Here is a 22,890-nt window from a genome sequence, read left to right on the forward strand (position 1 = left end):
ATATTTTCTGAACATAAATTACTTTTCTGGAACTGAAATTTTGATCTAAAGATCAAAAACTCCACAGTTAAAAAGTTCAGATCAAAAATGTTTTTGTGTGTATTTCCTTTCTCACTTTACACATCAATCTTCAATTAGTTTTATTCACAAACTTTAATAATTTTAAGTGTTGTAATGATTTTCTTCCTTTTTGCCATTTATGAAAAATAAAAACTCATCCTTTTACTCAAGATTAAAATAAAAGTTTTATAAGGCAAAGTTTTGTCACTATGGTTACACAAGGGCTAGTACGAATACAAACTACACAGCTCTACACAAACAATGTTTATGAGTCTACATACTTTACACAGTGAAGCTCTCAGGACAAAATGTTCACTCAAACAAACTGTTCTTTTGTTTGGAAAATATATCACATTTTAATCTTTTTAATTTTAATTCAATATGTGGTAAGCACAAAATCACAGAAGTATGGTTTTGCATCAAAAGAAGACACCTTACTTAACAATCACTGATATAAAAATGTCTTAAAAATACACATTTATTCCAAAATTCAACAATCAACACATTGTGAAGTTACTTTACGTATTTCATACAAATAAGACAAGGAAAAATCAAGACTGTAAATGACAGTTCTTTCCAAGTGCAATTATTTTAACAAATGTGTTGTACATCTGAGTCAACTTTTCTAACAGCTCAATCAATTAAAATATTTAAATTAAATTACAAATATTTTCCTTATCATATGCTAACTAAACTTAACATTATACCCTTCTCAAAACAACGTTTACCTATTTATTTCAAAATTTCTATGACACATGGGATTTATATATTTAAAGAAAGAAATCTGTTTGAGAAATAGAGGAGCATGTGCAGGCCATACATCCTTTCAGGAGTAAACATCCAGTCGATACATCATTATATAACTATAATTTACTTTATGTACTCCACAAGATGCTGTATTTTTTTCTCTTTCTTAATTATCATTCCTCAAGAGCATTCAACAATAGTTATTTTGTTTCATTTTTCTAAAAATGTAACAACAAACAGATAGGGCTATGTGTCTGTGTACTCTTGTAGAATGTCACCCATATGTTCATTATGTTTCTTGAAGTTTCTGAGTTTTTTAGAACTTGGCTTTTTCCTTTTCTGGATTGGATTCTAAGTAAAGAAAAAAATAAGAGGATAAAAAAGATAAAGGATATTCATTACAGAAATCAATGATAAAAGTAAAACCACTGCAGTCTTTTGGTTCTCATTTTAACAAAAAGAGTTCATTAACTACTAATCAACCAATTTTCCTTTTGGTATATCCTTAATGTAGTAACAAATAACCATTTTACAGAGTAAAGTTAACATGCCAGTATCTTATTAGTCATATAAAATAATGGTATTCTTTTTGGTAGTAATATATACAGGACTTAATGCTTCACCAGCGCCCATGCATACCACGATGTAAACGTAAGGATTATTTTTTTTTCCTTATGCCAGCGACTTATTGTCTTCAGACTAGAAAACATTAATGAATGCTTGTGTCAGAAATCAACAGTGCCAACATTTATCTTTTTTCTTCTTTACTGTAATTGCCATAGTTTTCTTAAATAGTTACTGTACTAAGATTTTAAAATGATTAAATGCACAATTAAAGCAGATCTTTTAAAAATATCTTAGTTTATCATGTAATGCCACAGACAATGCATGTGATCAAACAACCAAGTTCAGTAAGAAATGATGTATACCGGCTGGCAAAGAAGTAAAACTGATATGTTCTTAAACCTGATTTGATTTACAATTAAAGCCAGAATATTTTCAGTATTACTTGTTTTATCTTAACAAGCTGTTTTGTTGTTCAGTGCAGATCAAAATACTTCTACAAAAACAGAGCTGTTTTTTTTTTTACATTATTAGAACTTTTCTGTGTCTCAATCATTTAGCTTGCACAATAAGTGTAAAATTCTAAGCTTAACTAGTTTAGAAATGCAAAAATAAATTAAATTTAAGATTTAACTAAAATACATGTAATATTTTTAAATAACGTTATAAAAGTGCAAATTATTCAAACTAATGCAAAATAATATTTTCTATTAGTCTGATATTACAAACCTACAAGCTTTGTTCATCTTTGTCCTTAACAAAAATTTCTGATCAAGTAATGGATTTCTTAAACAGATTTTTTTTAATGCTAAGATATGCATGTTATTACATACATAAACATTGAAGTTTTATTTTCATAAGGGAAAGTTAAATATTGTAAAATGTTTACTGCTTTCAGTTTGTCACCAATTTATTTACATTAGCCAATTACCCATGGCACAAGCACACCAAATTTGCATGTGATGTATGTGATGTTATGTTTGTGCCATGAAAATGGAAAACAGAGAAGAAATGGGAAAATTGTGACCCCTACTGAACATCTACATGCACACAGGACAAAAATTTCATGAAGTTGGGGATTGCACATCATGTAATAAAAAAATTTCTCCAGTATCATATAAGCAAAAGTTTCATTATAGTATGATGTGGATCAGTTCATTGATCAGCAAGAGCTGTGTTAAAATAAAAATTCAGTTACAATTTTTTTGCATAATCTTATCTACAAAAATGACTGCACTATTTACATAAAATGGCATATTAAGTTATATGCTTTTATATATTTAACATTTTCATAAGTGCAGTTAGCCACACACTGTTTATTTCTATGTAAGAATCACAAATAATCTCAACAATATAATTACATTGAATGACATCAAGGGTATAAATGAGGCCCACAACTCTAAATATGTAACTATAACATATACAACTTTCTAAACACAAAATAAAATTCTAGTGGCTGTGTGTATATCAGTTTATTTAATATATTATAAAACAAATGTTAAATAATTTTCTTATGATAAAAAGAAACAGATATCGTGGTAGAATTAATGTTCAAGGAAAAAAATACATACTAGTTAAATGTAAAGAAGAACAATCTGCAGAGAAATACTTTATTACACTTAATCTGGAGAAAAAAAACCAAATAGAACCATTTCTTTGTTTTCACTTATTGTGAAGTTATGAAATAAACTCACTATTTTCTTAACACCTATATCTTGCATGGATGTTATTCCTTGTTTTTGCAAGTAATCTTCAATTTTCTGCTCATCAATTCCATCAACTGCTACACTTCTCCACAACTTTTGAAATTCTGTAAATAGAAATGAAACTAAAAATACAGTGGTATTATATGCACCTTAGAACGAGTGCTTAAAAAAGAGATAAGATTTAGTTGTGTGAAGAATAATTAGAAAACATGAAATAAGTACTGAAAAAGGTTGTAACAATAAGTACAGTATTGGGGGGCAGTTATGGATATAGTGAATAAAACTGGTATAAAATGCAAATATTACTGGATTGCTTCTCCTCCTATATTGTATGAGAAAGAACTGTGCTAGAGTATTATAACAGTAAATAACTGTCATGAAATAATTTACTGTGATAGGACTCTTGTGCAGTTCTTTCTCATACAATATAGAGGAGCAATCCTGTACTATTTGCATTTATCACAGTAAATGGTTGTCATCAAATAATTTACACTGTGGATTTACTGATATGCAACCAATCACAGAGTGCCACATCAACACAATGTTTATAAAAGTATGGGTATGCATTTCTGGCTCTTACAATAGAAATAATTAATGACAAACATGTGGAAATCAAAGAATGGATGATGAAGGTTATGCCATGTGACAGGTTAAAACAAAGAACCACACTTCAGTACAAGCTGTATAGACATTCTAAAGAGTGTATATAAAGCTAGAAGAAGTTAAGTTATAAAGCCCCATCTCCAGATGCTTTAAAATACAAGTAATTCAGAAGTTTATCAGAGGTTTGCTATTATGCTTTAAATTCCCAAAGGAAACAATTAAGCATTAATATTATTATAATTAATGTGAAACAAGTTTAACCTTTCACTACAGGTAGGTCAAAGTGTGCATGTCACAACTTTCATCCGTATAGTTTCATTCAAAATTTAATTAAACTACTTATTATCAATGTCTATGAATAACCTTGGAACCAAAACTTAATTGATAACTCAAATTTTAAAACAAGTTTTAATTTCTTCATTTAATAAAAAAAACATTTAAAATTTTCAATCTCTCCTAATGTGAGAATCATGACATTTGTTCCTTGGATTTTGTTTGAAGTTAAACACAAAGCTACACTATGGGCTATCTGTGCTATGCCCACCACATATCAAAATCCAATTTCCTTGCTTTATAAGTCTGCAGACACACCGTTGTAGGAAAGGAGGGAACATTCTCTTTGACTTTCCCCCTTATTTATTTACTGATCCTCTCCAAAGTACAGTTAAAAATAAAAAAATAATTTAATTAAAAATCCAATCTTTTGTATCCAAAAATACTTTAAATGTTTACTGAAATCATGTCAGATTTTGGAGCAGTCAACACTCTTAACACTACATATTAACATACAAATTTTTAATAAAAATGTTTATTTAAAAATTCAATTTTTTGTGTGAAAATGTGAAGATACACGTGCACTATTAAAAGTTACAGCACAGAAACTCTTATGATTAATTTGTGGTTACAAGGTTGGTCACATGAATCAACTTTGTATGAAAAGAGTCAAAGGTGTTAACCCTACCAACACGGGTCACAGGTCAAAAGCTACACAATCTCATTTGTTGACTGATTCAAATCTGTATTGAACTACTATATTATGAATTTATGTTAATATGTTTGGTATCAGATTGTAGGTTATAATTCCAATTTTGGTATTACATATTAGTTAATTTCTTAATTGAAAAGTACGTATTAAAATAAAATCTTAAATATCAATTTTTGTGTGTCACATGATATACTGAATGCAACAAAGATGTAATTTACATGTTTGTTATATCCAAAGACATATTCTATAGTTTTTTATAAATTGAATACTCATATTACCAACATTGATATATTAATTGAAACAATCAAAGCCAACTTCTTCAATTTTTGAAAATACCTGTGTATGTATACATACTTCACCAAATGACATGTATAAACTGAAAGTTCAGAATGTTAGCAACCTCAAGCAAACAATAAATAAGTACAAAGTTCATAACTAGAAATGATAATTGTTTGCTATACTTCTTTATTTATTGTTCTATGTTTCAAGAAAAATTAGTTTAAAACTTATTTGTAAATAGTGATAATGTACGAGGGCTGTTCAAAAAATACGCGGACTGACGTCATAAAACAAAATGTACTTTATTTAGAAGTTACAAGTCTGGGAACCCTTCAAAGTACTCTCCTCCCCAACACACACACTTATCCCAACGGTGTTTCCACTTGTTGAAACAGTCCTGGTACGCTTCTTTTGTAATGTCCTCCAGCTCCTTCGTCGCATTTGCCTTAATCTCGGGAATCGTCTCAAATCTTCTTTTGAGTTTGGGGAACAAGAAACAATCGCAAGGAGCAAGGTCAGGTGAGTAGGGGGGTGGGGAAGAACAGTGATCGAGTGTTTGGCCAAAAACTCACGAGTTCTGAGGACTGAATTTCGCAGCAACGCAGTGCATCTTCAATGTTTCGGTCAAAATCTCGTAACAAGATCCAACTGATATCCCACACTCTTCAGCAAGCTCCCTGACAGTCAGACGTCAATTTGCCCGCACCAGGGTGTTGATTTTGTCGACGTGTGGGTCATCAGTTGACATGGAAGGACGTCCAGGACGCTCATCATCTTCAATGGACTGTCGACTATCCTTAAAACGTTCATGCCACTTGAAACATGCCGTACGCTTTATAGCAACATCACCGTAAGCCGTGTTAAGCATAGCAAAAGTTTCAGTCGCAGATTTTCCAAGTTTAACACAAAATTTCACAGCAAGTCGTTGCTCCTTCAGGTCATTCATTCTGAAATCCACCAAATGAAAAAATCGCACTTCACTTAAAACCGCGTAGCTAATACACAAATGAAGATATCTGCAATCGAAAAAAGGCGTCATAATCAGCTGATCTGTGCAAACCTAGCAACACCAAGCGGATTCCCCTGGAACCAACTGGAGCCGCGCAATTCAAACAGTCCGCGTATTTTTTGAACAGCCCTCGTATATACATATACAATGTAACATAACTGAATTTTTACTGTATTTTACAAAATACTAAACCACAACTAAGGCAGGTCACTTTGTAAAGGCCAGTTTTATATTCATAGATATGTTAACATAAATACATATGCACTAAGTCATTGTAATTTGTGTGATGTTAGCCAGCAATGGCTGAAAGTTCACTATAATAAATATATGCAGATGTATAATGTTATGAGATTTAAGCCATGTAGACATAACATTTGTGTTTTCATCCCATAAACTGTAGTCATTCTAGAACAAAAAAGGAATAATTTATATTTATTTCTTAACTTTTTATGATGATTACAAGGTTGGTCAAATCGACCCAACCCGTAAAAAGATGGAGTAGTGAAAATAACACAAAATGTAAAATTTATTTTAATAAAAAATCTGATAATTATCTGGAGGTTATAAATATTTTACATATACAATTTGAAAATTTTCTTACACAAAAATATTTATAATCTTAAAATGATAACAACTTTACACGTTAGATCGCCAAATTTCAGAAATAGGAATGAAAAAACATTACTTAAGAAATCTTAAAACTTAATTTAAAAATTTGATACTCTGTGCACTGTAGCCTTATACTGTTTACTGGTAATATGTAAAATACAGTAAAGATATGCTTACTAATTTAAATAGTACAACATGACTATGGCATGAAAACTATAACAAGCATAAAATGTTTATAACATCAGTTGCTGGGATCAAGCCCGTGTAGATAGAGTTAACAGGAGTTTAAGTGAACATAAACACAATGATATTCATTTCGAAATACATGTAAGGTCTTGATAAAACATGACAAAAGTTTAGCCTTTCTTCTTTAGGAGCAAACTGGAAATCATGATATATACCACACTTATGGTTCAATGCAATTACATAACATGTAGTTATTTGATTAAAACAAAATTCTCAATAATTTATTTTTATAAAAATAAGTTATTATGACTAACCTTCATCCACTGTAAATTGTATGCTTTTGTCATTATAAAACAATACTTTCTTCTTGTCATTTGGGCGAATAACAAAAATAACACTGTCTCCAAGGTTCTAGAGAAAGAAGCAACACTTGAGAGGTGAGAAAGATTTAAAAGTTAAACTGTGGAAGTAAAACAATTTTTATTTATGTTTCAAGTATTTCTTAATAAAGTTAAGTGGTTATTTAAATAAATCTTGATTCATAGCACCATAAATTTGATTGTTTAAATAAATATGGCTTTATGCAGCATCAAATCAATGATTAACTCAAATACCTCATCTAAACACACAAAACTTTGCATCTATTTTTTAATTAGATTTTTGTACACTATATATATTTTCAGAATATCAGTGTAACTGTTACCTGTGTCTAACATTGCACCTCTCACCCCCCAAGGGTCATAGATAACATGATTTAATGTTAAAATTGGGAAATAAAGGACTTTACAGAATAGGAATGATATTTTAAATATACAATATAGAACAATTACAAATATTCATGACAATTGTATCAATGGGCATTTTTAAATTACAGATAACTACTGGAAAGAATAGTAACATGACTCAACATGACTGAAAACAATTATGGTAGCAATTTTCTCTAAACAAGAGGATAAAATCATCAGTTTGGTTGCATTTTGGTTTAAAGACATGAAAAGAAACAGCAAAAAAGATAGCTGTTCAATTTGTAGAATATGTAAGTAAAACCTTGTGGTTCCTGCAAACTTACTGCAAAGTGGGATTTGAAGAGGTTGAAATTTAAATCATAATCATCAAGATAAAGGTAACTTTAATAATGGTATCATATGTACAGTATGGATGTAAACAGTAGTTTAAATTTGCATGGCAGGTCCTAGGTTTTATATAGCAATACTTGAAATACATTTTATCTCTTGTTTTTTCTTAATTCAGTATGTATTAAAACAAACTGTCCAAACAATGCAAGTAAAATGGAACACTTAACAAACACTTTAGTTCAATATTCTACTTGTGTTTTTTGGACAGTTTGTGCACAACATTTGGTTAAGACGGATGTGGACCAACAAATGAAAATATCAAAATAAAATTGCTCTTACTGCTAACTTGAATTTGGCCATTTTTAATATGTTGACATGAAATAAATCAGACTAAAAACAATTAAAATATGGTATTTTATACAAAAAATTATCTTAGTTATCTGAGACAATCATCTGACTGGCAGGAAACACTGTAGACTGCATATAGAAAAACTGCATCCCTCTAAAAATGTGTTAGCAACAGAATTATCATGATTTTTATAAATAACTAAATACAGAAAAAGAGAAGACACAATACCAATTTATTCTAACTGGTTCAACTGCTATAACATGCACCATAAAACAGGAGTCAGTAATGAAATATGACATTTACCAGCTTTGTTATTTTGAGAAGTCCGGTGTTAAACTGTGATTTCATATTTTTTTTAAATTGGATTTTAACACAGAGAGAGAATGATTAATCTCAGTGTAACAAAGTTCACCCATTTGTGGACAATTGAAGGTACATTTTCAGTTGTGGTTACTACCAGTATCCAACCAAAAATTCAGATTTATCCACTGGACAGTGACTTATAACATATATGCCTCTTCGGGTAAAACCTAAATCTAACCATATTATTATCTACAACATTAAGAAAACTGCAGTCTTAAGGTATGGTGATATTTATTAAAATACCTGGATGAGCCAATTCATATCATGCAAGGAGATAGCTAGTATTCTAAAACCATAAAATAATAAAGCTCTTAGATTCCACCTTCACTACAATATCAAAAATTAAAGTCCAAATTAAGTAAAGTGCAAGTTTCACAAACATTGTGCACCTTTAAGATTTTGTCTGCATTCGGTAATGACTCTTGAACATCTTCCAGTAGTATTCCACCAATCCCTCGTTGGTCATGCTTATCTAACAGTCGCAGTAATGACTTCCTATCTTTAATGTTGTAAACTGGTTTGAAAATGTAGTGGCCATCAGAGGTTGTCTGAATCTTGGGATTGTTTACTAGAGCCTACATTTTAGAAAATTTTATAATAAAAAATCAGATTAAGTTTAATATATATGAAATTCTATGAAAATTGCTGTCTTGCAAGTCAATGACCATTGGATGTATGAAAACCTTTTAATTTTAATTGTTAAGGGTGTTTTAAATTACATGCAAACAGCTTACAATATGTTCATTTTCTCATAAATGTTTTCAAATTAAAGAAAGAGCTTGAAACGTTTAATAGTCAACCAATGATACAAATAATCCATTTCAATGACTATTTAGCATGACTAAATGTTTGGATAAAAATCTACATGAGTAAAATCTGTTATTTCAAAATGTTTTAACAGAGACAATAGCAAAAAAGTTTTTAACAACTTACAGAATACCTCTACTTTCCTTAAATGCTATTAATCTATAATGACTTTTAATCACAGACATAAGTAAATGATCTCTCTTCCCCCTTAAAACCTAGTAAAAGAATTTAACATTATATATGATCTCACTGAATGTATGAAAATGCATGTTTAAGGTATGTATGTTTTCAAGTTTCTTAAGAAAGATGCACACATACACACACTTAAATTTTAACTTTCCAAAACATTTTTTTTATTTTCATTTGAAACTAAATTAAGTTCATATTGAAAATCTTAGTATTTATTTTTAAATAAAATGATTTTGACACTACAAAGAAATTTTGCAAAATCATTGTATCTGAAGTACAATTTCTCACTGATGGATCCACAAGGTGTTCATCTGAAGTTTATAAATGCAATCAAAAACAGGTTACACCTTAAGCTATTATTATCAATGCAAAATGTGAGAAGGGTGATAACAATAAGTCATTTAGTTATTACTGATATAAAATCACATACTGTTAACAGTTATTTTCACTGAATAAAATTTACATAGCAATAACTTAGAGCTCAAATGATAAAATAAATCAAATACATCCCAAACAAATTAATCCATCCCAAACAATATTCACATAAGCCATATTTGAACAGAATAAAACAACTACAATATAAACAACCTCTGTAGTAAGCCAATGACGTTGTCTTGATCCAATTCCTAACTGGTTAGTTTCATCCAATAACTCTTCAAGTGTTAGTGGTTCTGTGTCACCATCCAAGTGCCGTTGCTGTAATGTTCAAAACAAGTTCATTCTCAGTACTTTCACTATCCTTCACCAATGTTATAATTCTTCCACACTGAAAAGGTATTTCCACTCACAACATCAGCTTTTCTTGTTCGTTGCTGCCCTCTATATGCAAACCTTTCATTACACATGCCACAAGCCATCTGCACTCCCCTCTCTAATGGAATTAAATGATTCCAACATGTCTCTTATGCAAACTACTACACATCACTTGTCCACCAAAAGAAGCATAGCACATTCACATGACACATGTGACTCTATGTGCCTCTACCAAACTATAACTTTAGCAGATGACAGAAGTGCCAGAAGTGTGTGAGAAGAAAGGATAGAAAATGCAAGAGGATGAAAGCACCTATCAAAAATACATTTGCAGTATAAAAAAAATTATAGCTTCTGATACTGTACTTACCTCCATTTACAAGAGTAACTAGAATTTCACACTGATTAGGAGATGTAATCAGTACAAGGGAAAAACAAGGTAAATGAAGACAAGAAATGAGGGAAAAGGTAAGGTGTTACATTTGATGAAAGGTAATGCAAAACAAAGTATGGTGAGAAAGGAACAAGAAGAAATAAGTCAAGTGGATCAATTGGTGAGCCCAATTGGTGAGAATAAAAGTCGAGAGATGCTGGATGAAGAAGATTACTACAGGATAAACAGATGGGAACAAGAACCATGGAAAAAAACCATGTGGGCAATATTGCAATGAAAAAATGCATAGGATCAGAACAGGGATGGAATTAGAAATAGAAAGAAGGGAAATGCAAAAAGGAGGAGCTATTCTCACAAGCCACCAAGGATTTTCGAAAGAAGGAACAATCCTGATAAAGGAGAAGATAGGTATAGTGGTAAAATGTGCATGTAACATTAATGACGAACAACTCAGACTGCCAACAATTACAGGCTAATAAGAGAAGGATGCCTTAAGAGAAAGGTGAAACAAATAACACAAGGAAGTTTGTTTGAATGAAGGTAAAGTAAGGAAACATGCAATCACATTAATATCTCAATCCAGAAAAAGTCACCAAAGAGGTAAACAAATGTAAAAGGAATAGATTAACATGATAAAAACAGATGAGAAAAGAACCCTACAGCAACAGAAAAGACAAAAGCATGGGCTAAAGCTGTCCAATGACCTGAAATCAAGGAGATTGAATATCCCCAACTGAAAAACCTCATAAAAGACTTGAAACACCAGTAACAGTAGAACAAGAAGCAGAAAATCTCTGAGCTTGGGCCCATGTGTAAAAGATCTTCCATTCTCACCAATACACTTCAATAGTTGGTTGGTTGGTTGATTTAGTGTTTAATGACACAAAGCAGCTAGGCTATCTGTGCCAAACGTCTGGTAAAAAGGTAAAAGTAAATTCAGTAAAATTTATAAAAGGAAATTAAGGTAAAACAAAACAAAGTTAAAAAATAAATAAATAGCATAAAACCAATGTTTACATCTGGTCTACAATGTCAAGAGAAAAACTACAGTTAATCAGGGTGTAAAGGACTTTCTGTAGCATGACTGTAATAACCATTACTCGCTAGGAAGAATAACAAAAGTATAAAAACCACTTCCAGTCACCTGAAGTTGGCCTTTTGTCCTGGTTTTGACTTACTTAATGTTACAGTCAGTTTTTAATTTCAAATTGAACTAAATGAACTATGATTCTTAAAAGGGAGCCAATTAAAAGGGTGTAAAGTATACATTAAAAACTTAAATGGCATTAAAAAGATTAATGGCCTTTAAAAAAACTAAAAATACTACCAAGGTGGACAGTGTCACCATCACCAATAAAACTATCTAATGTTGTGGACAAACCTTGTGACAGAACATGCTTAAAATGGTGCAGTCATTATGAATCATAACAATGACAAGAAAGTAAAATGTGGCTTATTGTGATCTGAGTGTCACAGAAACTACATTGGTGCATCAGTTCCAGATAAAAGAAAATGATGAGTTAAAAAACTGTGACCAGTGCGTAGTCTAGTTTGAACAACTTCCTCTTTCCGATCCTTACAGGAACAAAACGGCCAAAGTTCAATATAGGGTTTTATTTGGAAAAGCTTGTGTTGGAGTTGCTCACTCCAAGTCGACTGCCAGCTGGCATGGAGCCGAGCCTTGAATACAGGACCATAGTCCATGTATGGGACAGGCACAGCGGTGATAATGCCAGAGCAGATAGACTTAGCTGCAGTGTCAGGGAGCTCCTTCCCACGAATACCAAGGTGGCTCAGTATCCAGAAAAACTGGATAGAAGTAGATGTTAAAGATAAATGGGCCAGTCAGTTTTGAATATTGGCGAGAACAGGGTGTGAACCAACATGAAATGATTCCAGGGCCAGTAGAGAACTAAGTGAGTCAGTATAAATCATGCAGTTCGAGTACTGCTTAGCTTTTATGTGATCCAGGGCAAGAGAAATGGCATACAGTTCAGCAGTGAACGCAGAAGCTGTAGAGGGGATTCTGCATGCAACCACTGAACCACAACAAACCATGGCAAAGCCCACTCAGTCACCTGATTTTGAACCATCTGTATAAATAGGAATGGAAGGATGGTTCAAAAGATGTTCAGCAAATAGCAGACAGTATTTCCAATCAGGAGTGTCTACTTTTCTCAGATGACTTAAAGATAAGTCCCAACTGGGGACTGTAAGAAGCCATGGTAGGATGGGTTGACCAGTGGATACTGTAATATTATCCAAGGACAGACCCAATTCATCTAACTGTGCCTGGATATGAAGGCCAAAAGGAACAATGGCAGACCTTCTGGTCTGAAAAAGCATGGCCCATCGAGGAAGGAAAACACAACCCCAGGTGACCAAGTAACCTATACATATGGAGGTCTTGCAAAATGCCATACCTCTACAGTTACTGCTGCCACACAGTCATCTATTGATGGCTTACAGACAATGGCAGGATCAAGTTCTGTGAAAGCAGTGAAAGAAGGCCAGTTTGCCTGATCCAACTTCCACCAGGGCATGCAGGTCGGGTGGCAATGACCACAGCCAGTCTCTCTCAAGATTATAGGAAAATGATCATTGCCTTGTGGATTATTGTCAACCCTCCATGAAAAATGGGAAAATAATGAAGGGGAGCAAATTGAGAGATGAATTGCAGTAAAGAACTGACTAGGCACATGGAAATAAGTAGAAGAACCAGTATTGAAAAGAGAAAGGTTGTGATTAGAGAGCATATGCTCTACAGAATGACCCCTCCTATCAATACCAGCACTTCCCCAAGGAGGATGATGTCCATTGAAGTCCCCCAGCATGAAAAAGGGAGATGACAATTGTTCATTGAGAGCATCAAGGTCTGATTGATCATATGCCTCTCCAAGTGACAGAGAGATAACAAACAGTGATAGCATGACCCAAGAAAACATGGCCTCCAAGGGTGTGTTGAGTGGCAAAGACAGGGTGGGCACATGCTGATAAACCAACAGTGCCACCCCTCCATGCACTTGTCCATCACACAGCCTGTCATTTCTGTATAAAGAAAATCACCGAAAGATGACTGTATCGGCAGGTTTCAAAAACGTTTTCTGTAAGGAGAGACAAGCAGGATAGTAGGAAGCAATCAGTGTTTTGATGCCATCTAGATTAGATTGTAAAGCTCAACAGTTCTATTGGATCAGGGTGGCCATTTTTATTTACATGTAGGCAAATTGGGCAGAGATCCCTTCTGTTTATGACCACGTCTTTTTTTTTCGTTACTTAACTTATTCGAGGGAGGTCTATTGACCTCCATGAATCCTGCCCTGGGTTGATTGGGCAGGTCTTTGCTGTTGGAAGGGGATTCCAGAGACTGAGGACATGAACGAATGATTGTTTTGCATCTTGGGGTGAGAGAGGAAGATGGATCCAAGGAAATGCCTGTACCTGCAACCAAAGGATGTGGATCTTGGGATTTGGTGGAATGTATATAAGAGACAGAAATAGGTGTCAAAGTTGATTCATCAACTTTTTTAACCATGAAGGTCAAAAGGCTTTTTCATTTGTTTGAAGAACAATTCTTTAGGAGGCACAAAGAGATTTGTCTGCACTCCCACAGTAGCTGTGGAACAAAATGCAGCAGCAAACATCCATGAGGTGTTGGACAGCAATTTTCGAGCCTCAGGATAAGTAATGTTATGAATTGTTTTCAAATACTGCATCTCTTTTTCTTCCAACCATTCAGGGAAAGAACAAAAGTAAGATGGATGAGAGCCATTGCAATCGAAGCAATGAGGGTCCATTTCACACTCATAGGCATCATGGTCCTTGCCACTGCAATGAGCACACTCCAAGGAACCACGACATGACGTCTTAGAGTGACCGAACCGTTAACACTGGAAACATCGGAGAGGGTTTAGAATGTATGGACATACTCTGCAATTAAGATAACCTGCCTTGATGATGGCAGGTGGACGTGGTGTTGTAAATGTCAGAATGAGGACATTGGTTGGCACTATAATTCCATCTTTGCTAATGGAGATATGTCTTGCTGCAGAAACTCCTTGGGTGGAGAAACCAGCGAGGATCTCAGACTCTGGGATGTTCGTCAAATCCTTCTCAACAATACTTCCTTGTGATGAATTCAAAGTAGCATGAAGTGTAACCTCTATAGATATATCCACAATAGCCTTTGAATGCAACAGGAGTTCACTGTGTTCAGATGTGGATGTTTCCACCGATATGTCACCAGATCAAAACTTTTCCACTGACTTTGGAAAGCCAGCAAGTTCCTCTAGTCCCTTCTGAATGAAAAAAGGAGACATTTGCCCTAAAGGTTTGTCTGAAAGTGAGTGCAATATAAGAAAATGAGGTACAACAGGTAGTACAGATGGTGAAAATTGCTGCTCAGAATGTTCAAGATGTGGTTGTTTACCTATAGACTGTTTTTCACTATTTTATTAAGATTTTTAATTGGAGTATCCATAATAAAGAAAGGGAAATTTTGGTGCCCACAGACCCCACCCACCATGGAGCCCTATGAGGGGATGCACTACAATGTCAAACAAGGACACTGCAGCAATGCCAGGGTTTCATGAGCACTATACCCAAACACCAGCATCAGACATAATGTCCACAACACCTGTTGAGAACATCCAACACTGGTACTTGGTTGACCCTAGCCCGAGTGGACCAGCTGATTGACCCAAGGGGGCCACCCCAAGACTGTCCGTCTACAGGAATTCAAGGTCAAAGTGGTGTGTTGGGGTTGGACCCCTCAACCACCAGGATTTCTCCTCCTCTTCATGGGTTGCCATGCACGGCAAACACGTGGGTGGATGATTAGATCCCAGAGGAGGTAAGCTGAAAGAACAGAACCTTCCCTGGGAGGTCCCCTTACCACGTACAGGAATCCACACAGAGGGGCACTTCAATAGAAGAAGGATGGATGGATTGAGCCAAACAAAAGCTACACTAAGGAGAAAACGAAACTTCTTCACCAAGAAGTGGAGAAAATCCAGGCATGAAGACAGAAGATGTGAAGTGCAGGATACAGAACTGGTAATTTGGGTTGACAAAGGAAGTTGGGTAATAAGTGATTTGTTACAGGAGAGAATAATTGTAGTTGGAGTAAATAGTCAGTTGGAAGTAATCAGAAGGATGCAGCCTGAAATAGCATGGATTAATGAAACTACCCAACAGAGCAATCAGCTAGGAAGATAAACATATAGGAATTTGTATGGCCAATCTGGGCTGATAGCATCTGTAGCAAATGCCTGAGGTTAAAGTACTCCATTCTAAATGAGCAGTAACTGGTGATGGAGAGTGGTGGTAAATGCATCAAGGTAAGGAAAAAAGACTGCCAAAAAGATCTGAAAAAAAGAGGATGAAAGGACCACACCAACGGGTAAATCTTGTTGGGGTGGGAAAGACAATTCACCATTAGGTTTAAAGCACTCAGGATGTGACATGCAATTAAACAATTGTGGGCCTAATACAGGAGATCCAATTTATATAAACAGAGGTATTTCAATCAGGTGACTCCTTGATGATTGATATAAGCCACCACAGTTGAAGTGCCAGAATGAATCATTACCAGACAATGTCTGGCAATGGGAAAAAGTAATCCAAAGCCTGATGGACTGTAAAGAGCTCTAGAATGTCAACATGGAACCAGAAACAGACAAGAGTAAACCCTTGGTGGATGATATAGAATGGGTTCGATAGCCTGTGGGGTGAGGAGGTCCTGTACTGTTTCTGATAAACACTGGTAAGTCATAGAATCCTGAGGAAAAAGAAAGAAAACAGGTACGTGGGACAAGGGAGATAGGGCAAGAAATAGAATTTCAAGTCCATCAGACAAAACATGTTGGTGGCATATTGTGCACCTTCAAGAAAAACAATGGAGTAAGAATGGATAAGAGCTGGGAAGGGGAAGGATGGGAAACTGAAATTAGTGCCAAACTTAGCTCGACTTAGATAAATGGGCTACCAGATGTAAAGGGGTAGATTGTTTCCAGACAGATGCCATCCAAGATTCCAAGGACTCTGGGAACATATCAAAGACAAAACACCTTAAAAACAGAGCTATACACAAATCTTAATGATAAACTGTAGGTAAATAGGTTAAAGATAAGATAACATCACAACTTAAAAGGTCCCAACTACAGATAAACCACATTTTCAAAGCCAGAGCTGAAGACAACAAATGAACTAATGTGGAGGTAAGAAGGGAGAGGATGTTCTCAGAAAATCCCTCAAGATTGCTGTGAAGAGCTTTAGACAAGAGATGGATTATGGAAATGCACTGAAAAAGAGTTGTAAGGGAAGACAGAAGCAGGAGATTGTTCAGCATGAACCTAAATGTTGGGAGATGGGTGGAAAAACCAAACAAGGATGAGGAGTATATTCATGTTGCAATGAAAGACACTGGTCATAAGATATATGAGGAAGGATAAAACATCACAGTCCTGAGAAATGAAGTCCACAATAACCAAAGAAAACCAAAAAATAATCCTCAGGAAAAATATGGGAAGGCATGGCATATTCAGGTGATGTAAACAGATAACCAGAGTCCTTATCTGCCTGCCAATGTTCCACATGTCTAGGAAGAAATGGGGCAGCATCTGAAGATAAAGGTTGATCTGTATAACATTCAATTTCCATGCAAGTAAACAATGATGATAATCCTGAAGCCTGTGGTTAAGCACCTGTCAAATGTGAGATGCCTAAGTTGCAACATCAACTTTACAGTTCATGTTCTGTCAAGTGGCCAAAGTAGTTGAAGTAAGAAGTAAATGCAACTTGAGTTAGGGTAATTGAACATGAATTATTTCAAAAAAGGTAAACTGAGTATGTTAAATTTAACCACTTCAAGAACAAATTGACTCTAAAACTCTAAACAAGATGAAAAACAAAGACACCTGAATGCAAGCAATGTCAAACAAGAAGTGATAGTTTGATACAAATGCAAAGAGGGAGTCACATGCATCACAAGTGTACAATGCTGCTACTGGTGGAGAAGTGACACATTTTGGAATCATTTGATTCCAACAGGAGCATGTGTAATAAAATATTTTGCATATAGAAAGCAGCATTGAACAAGAATAACTGATCTTGTGAGTGGAGGAAAGTACTGTATTGGAACTTGCATTATCAAACCAAATCATTGGTGAACCAACACACAGTAATTCTTAAATAAAAAGTTTCTATACACTCTATTGAATTTAGAGAAACTGATAAAATCTACATCAATTGGCCTGAAATTAAGAACATGGCCTACATTCTTAGAAAATATCATTACAAACACACGCTTTTAAAACAAAATGATTTTTGGCTTTAAAACTTTGGGATATACCCAATGATACATTAAATGACTGATCAAAAACACACATAATAAATTATAAGCAAAATTAAGCTATAAATCTTTGCTTTTCAAATCATCATGTAGATAAAAACTTCAACACTATTTCTTACATTGTTTAACCTCAGTACAGAAGCTGATAATTCTAATATATTTGTGAACAGATCTACAAACATGGTACTTTGTAAGTGTAATGGAACTGATGAAGTTAGAAATGCATGTCATTAAGAGTCTGATATTTTATCACAACAAACCTGACTCCCCTGACAGTAGAAGTACAGAAAGCAATTCATTTTTCACCTTAGAATAAATAAGCCAGTACCAGGATGAAACATCATATACCAACATCCAAGTTGTACTGAACTGGTCTGCAGGAAAACAATCTGATGTCTTTCAATCAATAATTTCACAATATTCAAAACATGCTTTACTTTCCATATGAATACCCTGAAATTAAGTATTGAACATATTATTACTGCTAAAAACCTATAAGAACAATAAACCAGAATATAAAAGGATTCTCTGTATCAATTGTTCTAGTTTACCAACACTCACCTTCATGTGTTTCACAATCTTTGCCAAAACACTGAAATTATACTGCGAGGTTCCCGATGCAGTTTTGTAAGTAACAGCATCAGCTTAAAAATACAAAAACACAACAATATAAATTCTTTGGAAGGACAGAAATGTCACATATTTACATCACAATCCAACATAAACTGTCTAAATGGCTTATTACTTTCATTAGTGTTGGTGACAAAATTCTTTATTTATAACATAACATTCATGATACAACATAGGACCTATTTGGTTCATCTCAGTTATTCCATCTTCTACACTAAATTAAAATAATTAAAAAAAAATTAAAGCTGCCCCTTACCATTCATTTACTTATCAAATTTTTTATTAAACTCACTTAAATTTACTGCCTCCACAACATCCAAAGACAACTTATTCAAAAGGACAACTGCGCCAATGAAAAAATGAAACTGTCTTAGCTGAAGATAACTCCTATCCTGTCAAAATGTAAATTTGTATCCACTAGTCTTATTTCTTTCACTGTTAAATATGGAAAAGGATGATGCATGAACACTATCAATTTCCTTTACAATTTTAAACATTGCAATCAGCCCCCCCCCCAGAACTCTTCACTTTGAAAAGAAAATTTCAGAGATTTCAGCCTCCCCTTATATGATAACTCTTCCATCCCAGTTGCTCTTTACTGAACCCTTTCCAATAACTCAGTGGCTTTCCTAACATAAGGAGCAGAAGCACAATATTACAAATGTGATCTAACCAGCATAATGAAAATATAACCATTTTAGACTTGTATTTGATATTTCTGTACACATAAACTAAAATTATACTTCCCTACCACTAGCAACAGCAACAGCATACTGTTTGGAAGGCTTTAGAGACTGATCAATGATTGAAAAACTATAAACACAATTTATTTTTCAAAAGGAGGAAAAATGGATAAAATTTTAAAAAAAGTGCAAATTGTGTTTATGATAACTAATACTCCCATTAATGTAGTATATTTAGTCCATCCCAATTTGATGATGTAACACATGTCCACAAGATTGGGATAGAGTAGCTATGTCCCAGTGACCCTTGACACACAACCATCAAAATTTAATCAGTCAAGAATTTTGTATGTGGTCAGACCCAAACTATGCACCTCCCCAATATACTCAGTGAATATATACCAGATTTAACAACAAGCAGTTCACAGTTCATCAGTTGTAAAAAGGACACCCATATATACATACACACTTTTGTTAAATACTGGTTATTTCTAACATTCTTATGCATTGTCATAATACTAGAATATTTTCTGAATAAAAATGTTTTATGCAGATTATTTTGGTAAAGAAGTTTTCAAATGACTTCAATAAACTTTGTTGACAAATATACAAACTTCTTGGCTTAGAACTAGAAGATTGTTTTGACTTTTTCTTTGAAGGTGGTTGTGAACCTGAAGGTGGCATTTCTCTTTTTTTGTTCTCCACGACAGGAGTAGCAATGGCTCTCTTCTTGAAAGCTTCTCTCTCTTTCAAGAGTGCAGGATCCATGATTGTAATTTTTCCAACCTCTACACCAAAAAAGAAACAAATTAATATTATTAGCTTTCTTGATGTCAGATAATATTAGCAATAAGTTTGTTTTGTTTGAAACTAACTATTTATTGAACAGTGAAAAATGTTCAATACTTACACTACGCACTCATCAATCACAGAAAATGTTTATGTGATGACTTTTACAGTATTGATGTGATTATGAAAACCTAAATCAATTGAATTCTTATGATACAAACATGTTTGTTCACACAAAGAACTTATTATCTGAACTATAACACATCCTTATAAGTGTATATGGGCAATTTAATCAACTGATCAAAGTTAGTGTTTCTGGTTATTACTATTTTCAATTATTCCAATTATCAATTAATCAAAACTATGATTAAATCCAACTGTCACAAAAGTAATCAAAAGATTGAAATTAATTTGTGATTTTTTATCATACAACTATCTAAATAATCAGCAAAAGCTACCTAATTAGAACAAAATTAAAAATCAACCTGACAAAAATAGCTAACTAGGTGCAGTTTCCTGCATTTTTACTTGTAAAAATTAGAATGTATTATTTTATCAGTTGGGTACACTAACTGTTAATATTTTTGGCTGTGGTCCCAATAACATTCCACAACATTTGACCAGTTTACAATATTTGAGGTAGCACTAAACATATGATACTTAACAATACCAACTAAACTCCACTGTAAGTAAAATTAATTAAATTGTGATATGTTTTGCACATTCTAACTAATACTGTTAATAGAAGAAAGAATAAACATGTTATTAAAAATAAATCTGTAATAACAGGAAACAAGTTCTGTTCACCTAAAAGAAAAAAAGATGTTTTGAAATAAATTGTTTGAAGCATGTCCATAAAATAAGAATGTTGAAGTGGGTAACATGGAATGAGAGTATAAATATAGCCACTCAAGTGGGTAACATAGAATGAGAGCATAAAGATAGTCACTCACACAAATAAAATGTTCACTCAATATTGTACAATATTAATGCAAAACACACAAATGTTTTGAAGGTCTACTTGTAGATTCTTGCAAATGAAACACATGTAAAGAAACTTATCAAAACTATAAATTTCTATAGCTATGCTTTACCTCAAAATTTGAAAACTGAATTTGCTTACAATTTTGTTTCCCATTACCCAATACACAGTTTGAACTTTACAGTAGACACAGCTAGTTGGGATATTTTGAGTGAACATGTGAAAAATATTACATTGTTTACACACAGAATATAGTTGCACACAATTAAGTTTACAATTGTTGAGCTGCAAATCTGCTAACACAAAGTAATTAAAATCAGTGTTTGCTGTTTCCAGTGTTTCAAATGTGTGCATTTGTTAAATGCTACTACAAAAAATCCTTTTACATGATTAAGTAACAAATATTCATTATTATTTAGAATTCAAACACTTAGCAAGTTCAAAATACTACAACTAATATCAAGAACTTTTGACTTTACAAATAAGTAAATAAATACATGTAAGGCAGATCTAAGGACTGGAATTTGAGTTAAGTCTAACAATTATCTAAATAGATTGTGGTGCACCTAACTCACAGTTTAAGTAGAAATGTTTCATGTTTATTGTTGATTAGTTTATTATAAAATGTGTAGCACATCCTTTTTAATGCTGACGACAGATTGTGCAAATAAAACAACTTCTTTGATATTTACCACACCTTCATGATTAATAAATATTTTCATTCACCAATCCTTACTTTTTAAAGATGTCATATTTAGATTATTACATTATTTCTTCTGCTACAGCTATCACAACTTTTACCCTGTATTTCATTCAAATATCTATGTAAATTACAATCAGCTTATTCAAAGTCTGAGTAATATGTTGTCACCACTTGTGTAGTTCACACATTTTTGAACAGTTAACAAACCTACTGAACAAACGTATATCAGTAATTCAATAATTGCTGCAATTTTGATAAGTAATGTCATTCACAAAGTAATTACATTTTGTTCATCAGGTAAGGCTTTGCCTGTACGAATGTAGTATTACTGTTAGCATTAAGTTGGCAACTTTTGCAGACAAGTTTATTGTCATTTTCAGTCTAATCTGCTTATTAGTAATTAAATTAACCCTACCTGTAACTGTAGGTTATTGGTTAAGCATAGTACGAATACTATTACAAGTAATGGCAAGCCTTCTAGTACTATTACTATTAGTATTACTCGTATTTCTTGTAAATGTAAATTGCAACTTGTAGTACTAGTAGTAGTAGTAGTGATAAGTTAGATCATTCTAGTGATAGTAATACTGTATGTTTGAAAATGTAGATTGATTTAATTAATGTTTGTAACTATTTAGTGCCACACACCTACGATATCAAACCCAATAGTGACTAGTACCAGTAGAATCAACTTGTTACTGTATCAAGTACTTAAAGTTGAACTGACTTGAACTTCAAATATTTTAAACATAAAATACTCTTGTTAATGTTATAAATATATAAAGTATGGTTTCACATGTTATACAAAGATTAACACATACTAGTTCACAACAAAATTCTGTATATGATATATATCTAAATAGTATAAAAGACACACATAGCATACCTTTAATATCAAAGAATTATTATCAGACTAAAATTATTATTTTCACTTAACCTCAGTGTTTCTTATACAATAAACACTATTCCAACGAATCCACTGACTTTCTTACGCACCCTGGTATTAGTTATCACAGATTCGCCAGTTTTTCTGAGTAAATTTATTTCAAGTAAAAATATATAAATGGCGGTAG

The 22,890-nt window shown here is 33.3% G+C and overlaps 1 protein-coding gene across 1 annotated transcript; it reads right to left on the bottom strand.

Annotated features, from left to right (window-relative positions):
- Nucleotides 1-220: 220 nt before the first annotated feature.
- On the bottom strand, nt 221-22,839 carry TfIIEbeta (transcription factor IIEbeta). Its single transcript, XM_076453746.1, has 8 exons — nt 22,704-22,839; nt 19,958-20,131; nt 18,592-18,674; nt 10,121-10,228; nt 8,926-9,111; nt 7,063-7,159; nt 3,066-3,181; nt 221-1,158 (listed from the first exon to the last, which is right to left on the bottom strand). Exons 2-8 carry the CDS (start codon nt 20,109-20,111, stop codon nt 1,054-1,056), a joined length of 849 nt encoding a protein of 282 aa, XP_076309861.1. The 5' UTR covers nt 20,112-20,131; nt 22,704-22,839; the 3' UTR covers nt 221-1,053.
- Between the last annotated feature and the right edge of the window lie 51 nt (nt 22,840-22,890).

Source organism: Tachypleus tridentatus, chromosome 9 (genome assembly GCF_004210375.1).
Source record: "Tachypleus tridentatus isolate NWPU-2018 chromosome 9, ASM421037v1, whole genome shotgun sequence".
Classification (NCBI taxonomy): Eukaryota; Metazoa; Arthropoda; class Merostomata; order Xiphosura; family Limulidae; genus Tachypleus; species Tachypleus tridentatus.

Excerpts from the sequence above, each read along its gene's own strand:
- TfIIEbeta (XM_076453746.1), bottom strand. The coding sequence starts at position 20,111 with ATGGATCCTGCACTCTTGAAAGAGAGAGAAGCTTTCAAGAAGAGAGCC. Across the intron at positions 10,229-18,591 it reads AGATTGTGAAACACATGAAG|CAACGGCACTTGGATGGTGA; the intron begins GTGAGTGTTGGT and ends TGAACATTACAG. Across the intron at positions 7,160-8,925 it reads ATGCAGACAAAATCTTAAAG|AACCTTGGAGACAGTGTTAT; the intron begins GTGCACAATGTT and ends TTCTTTCTCTAG.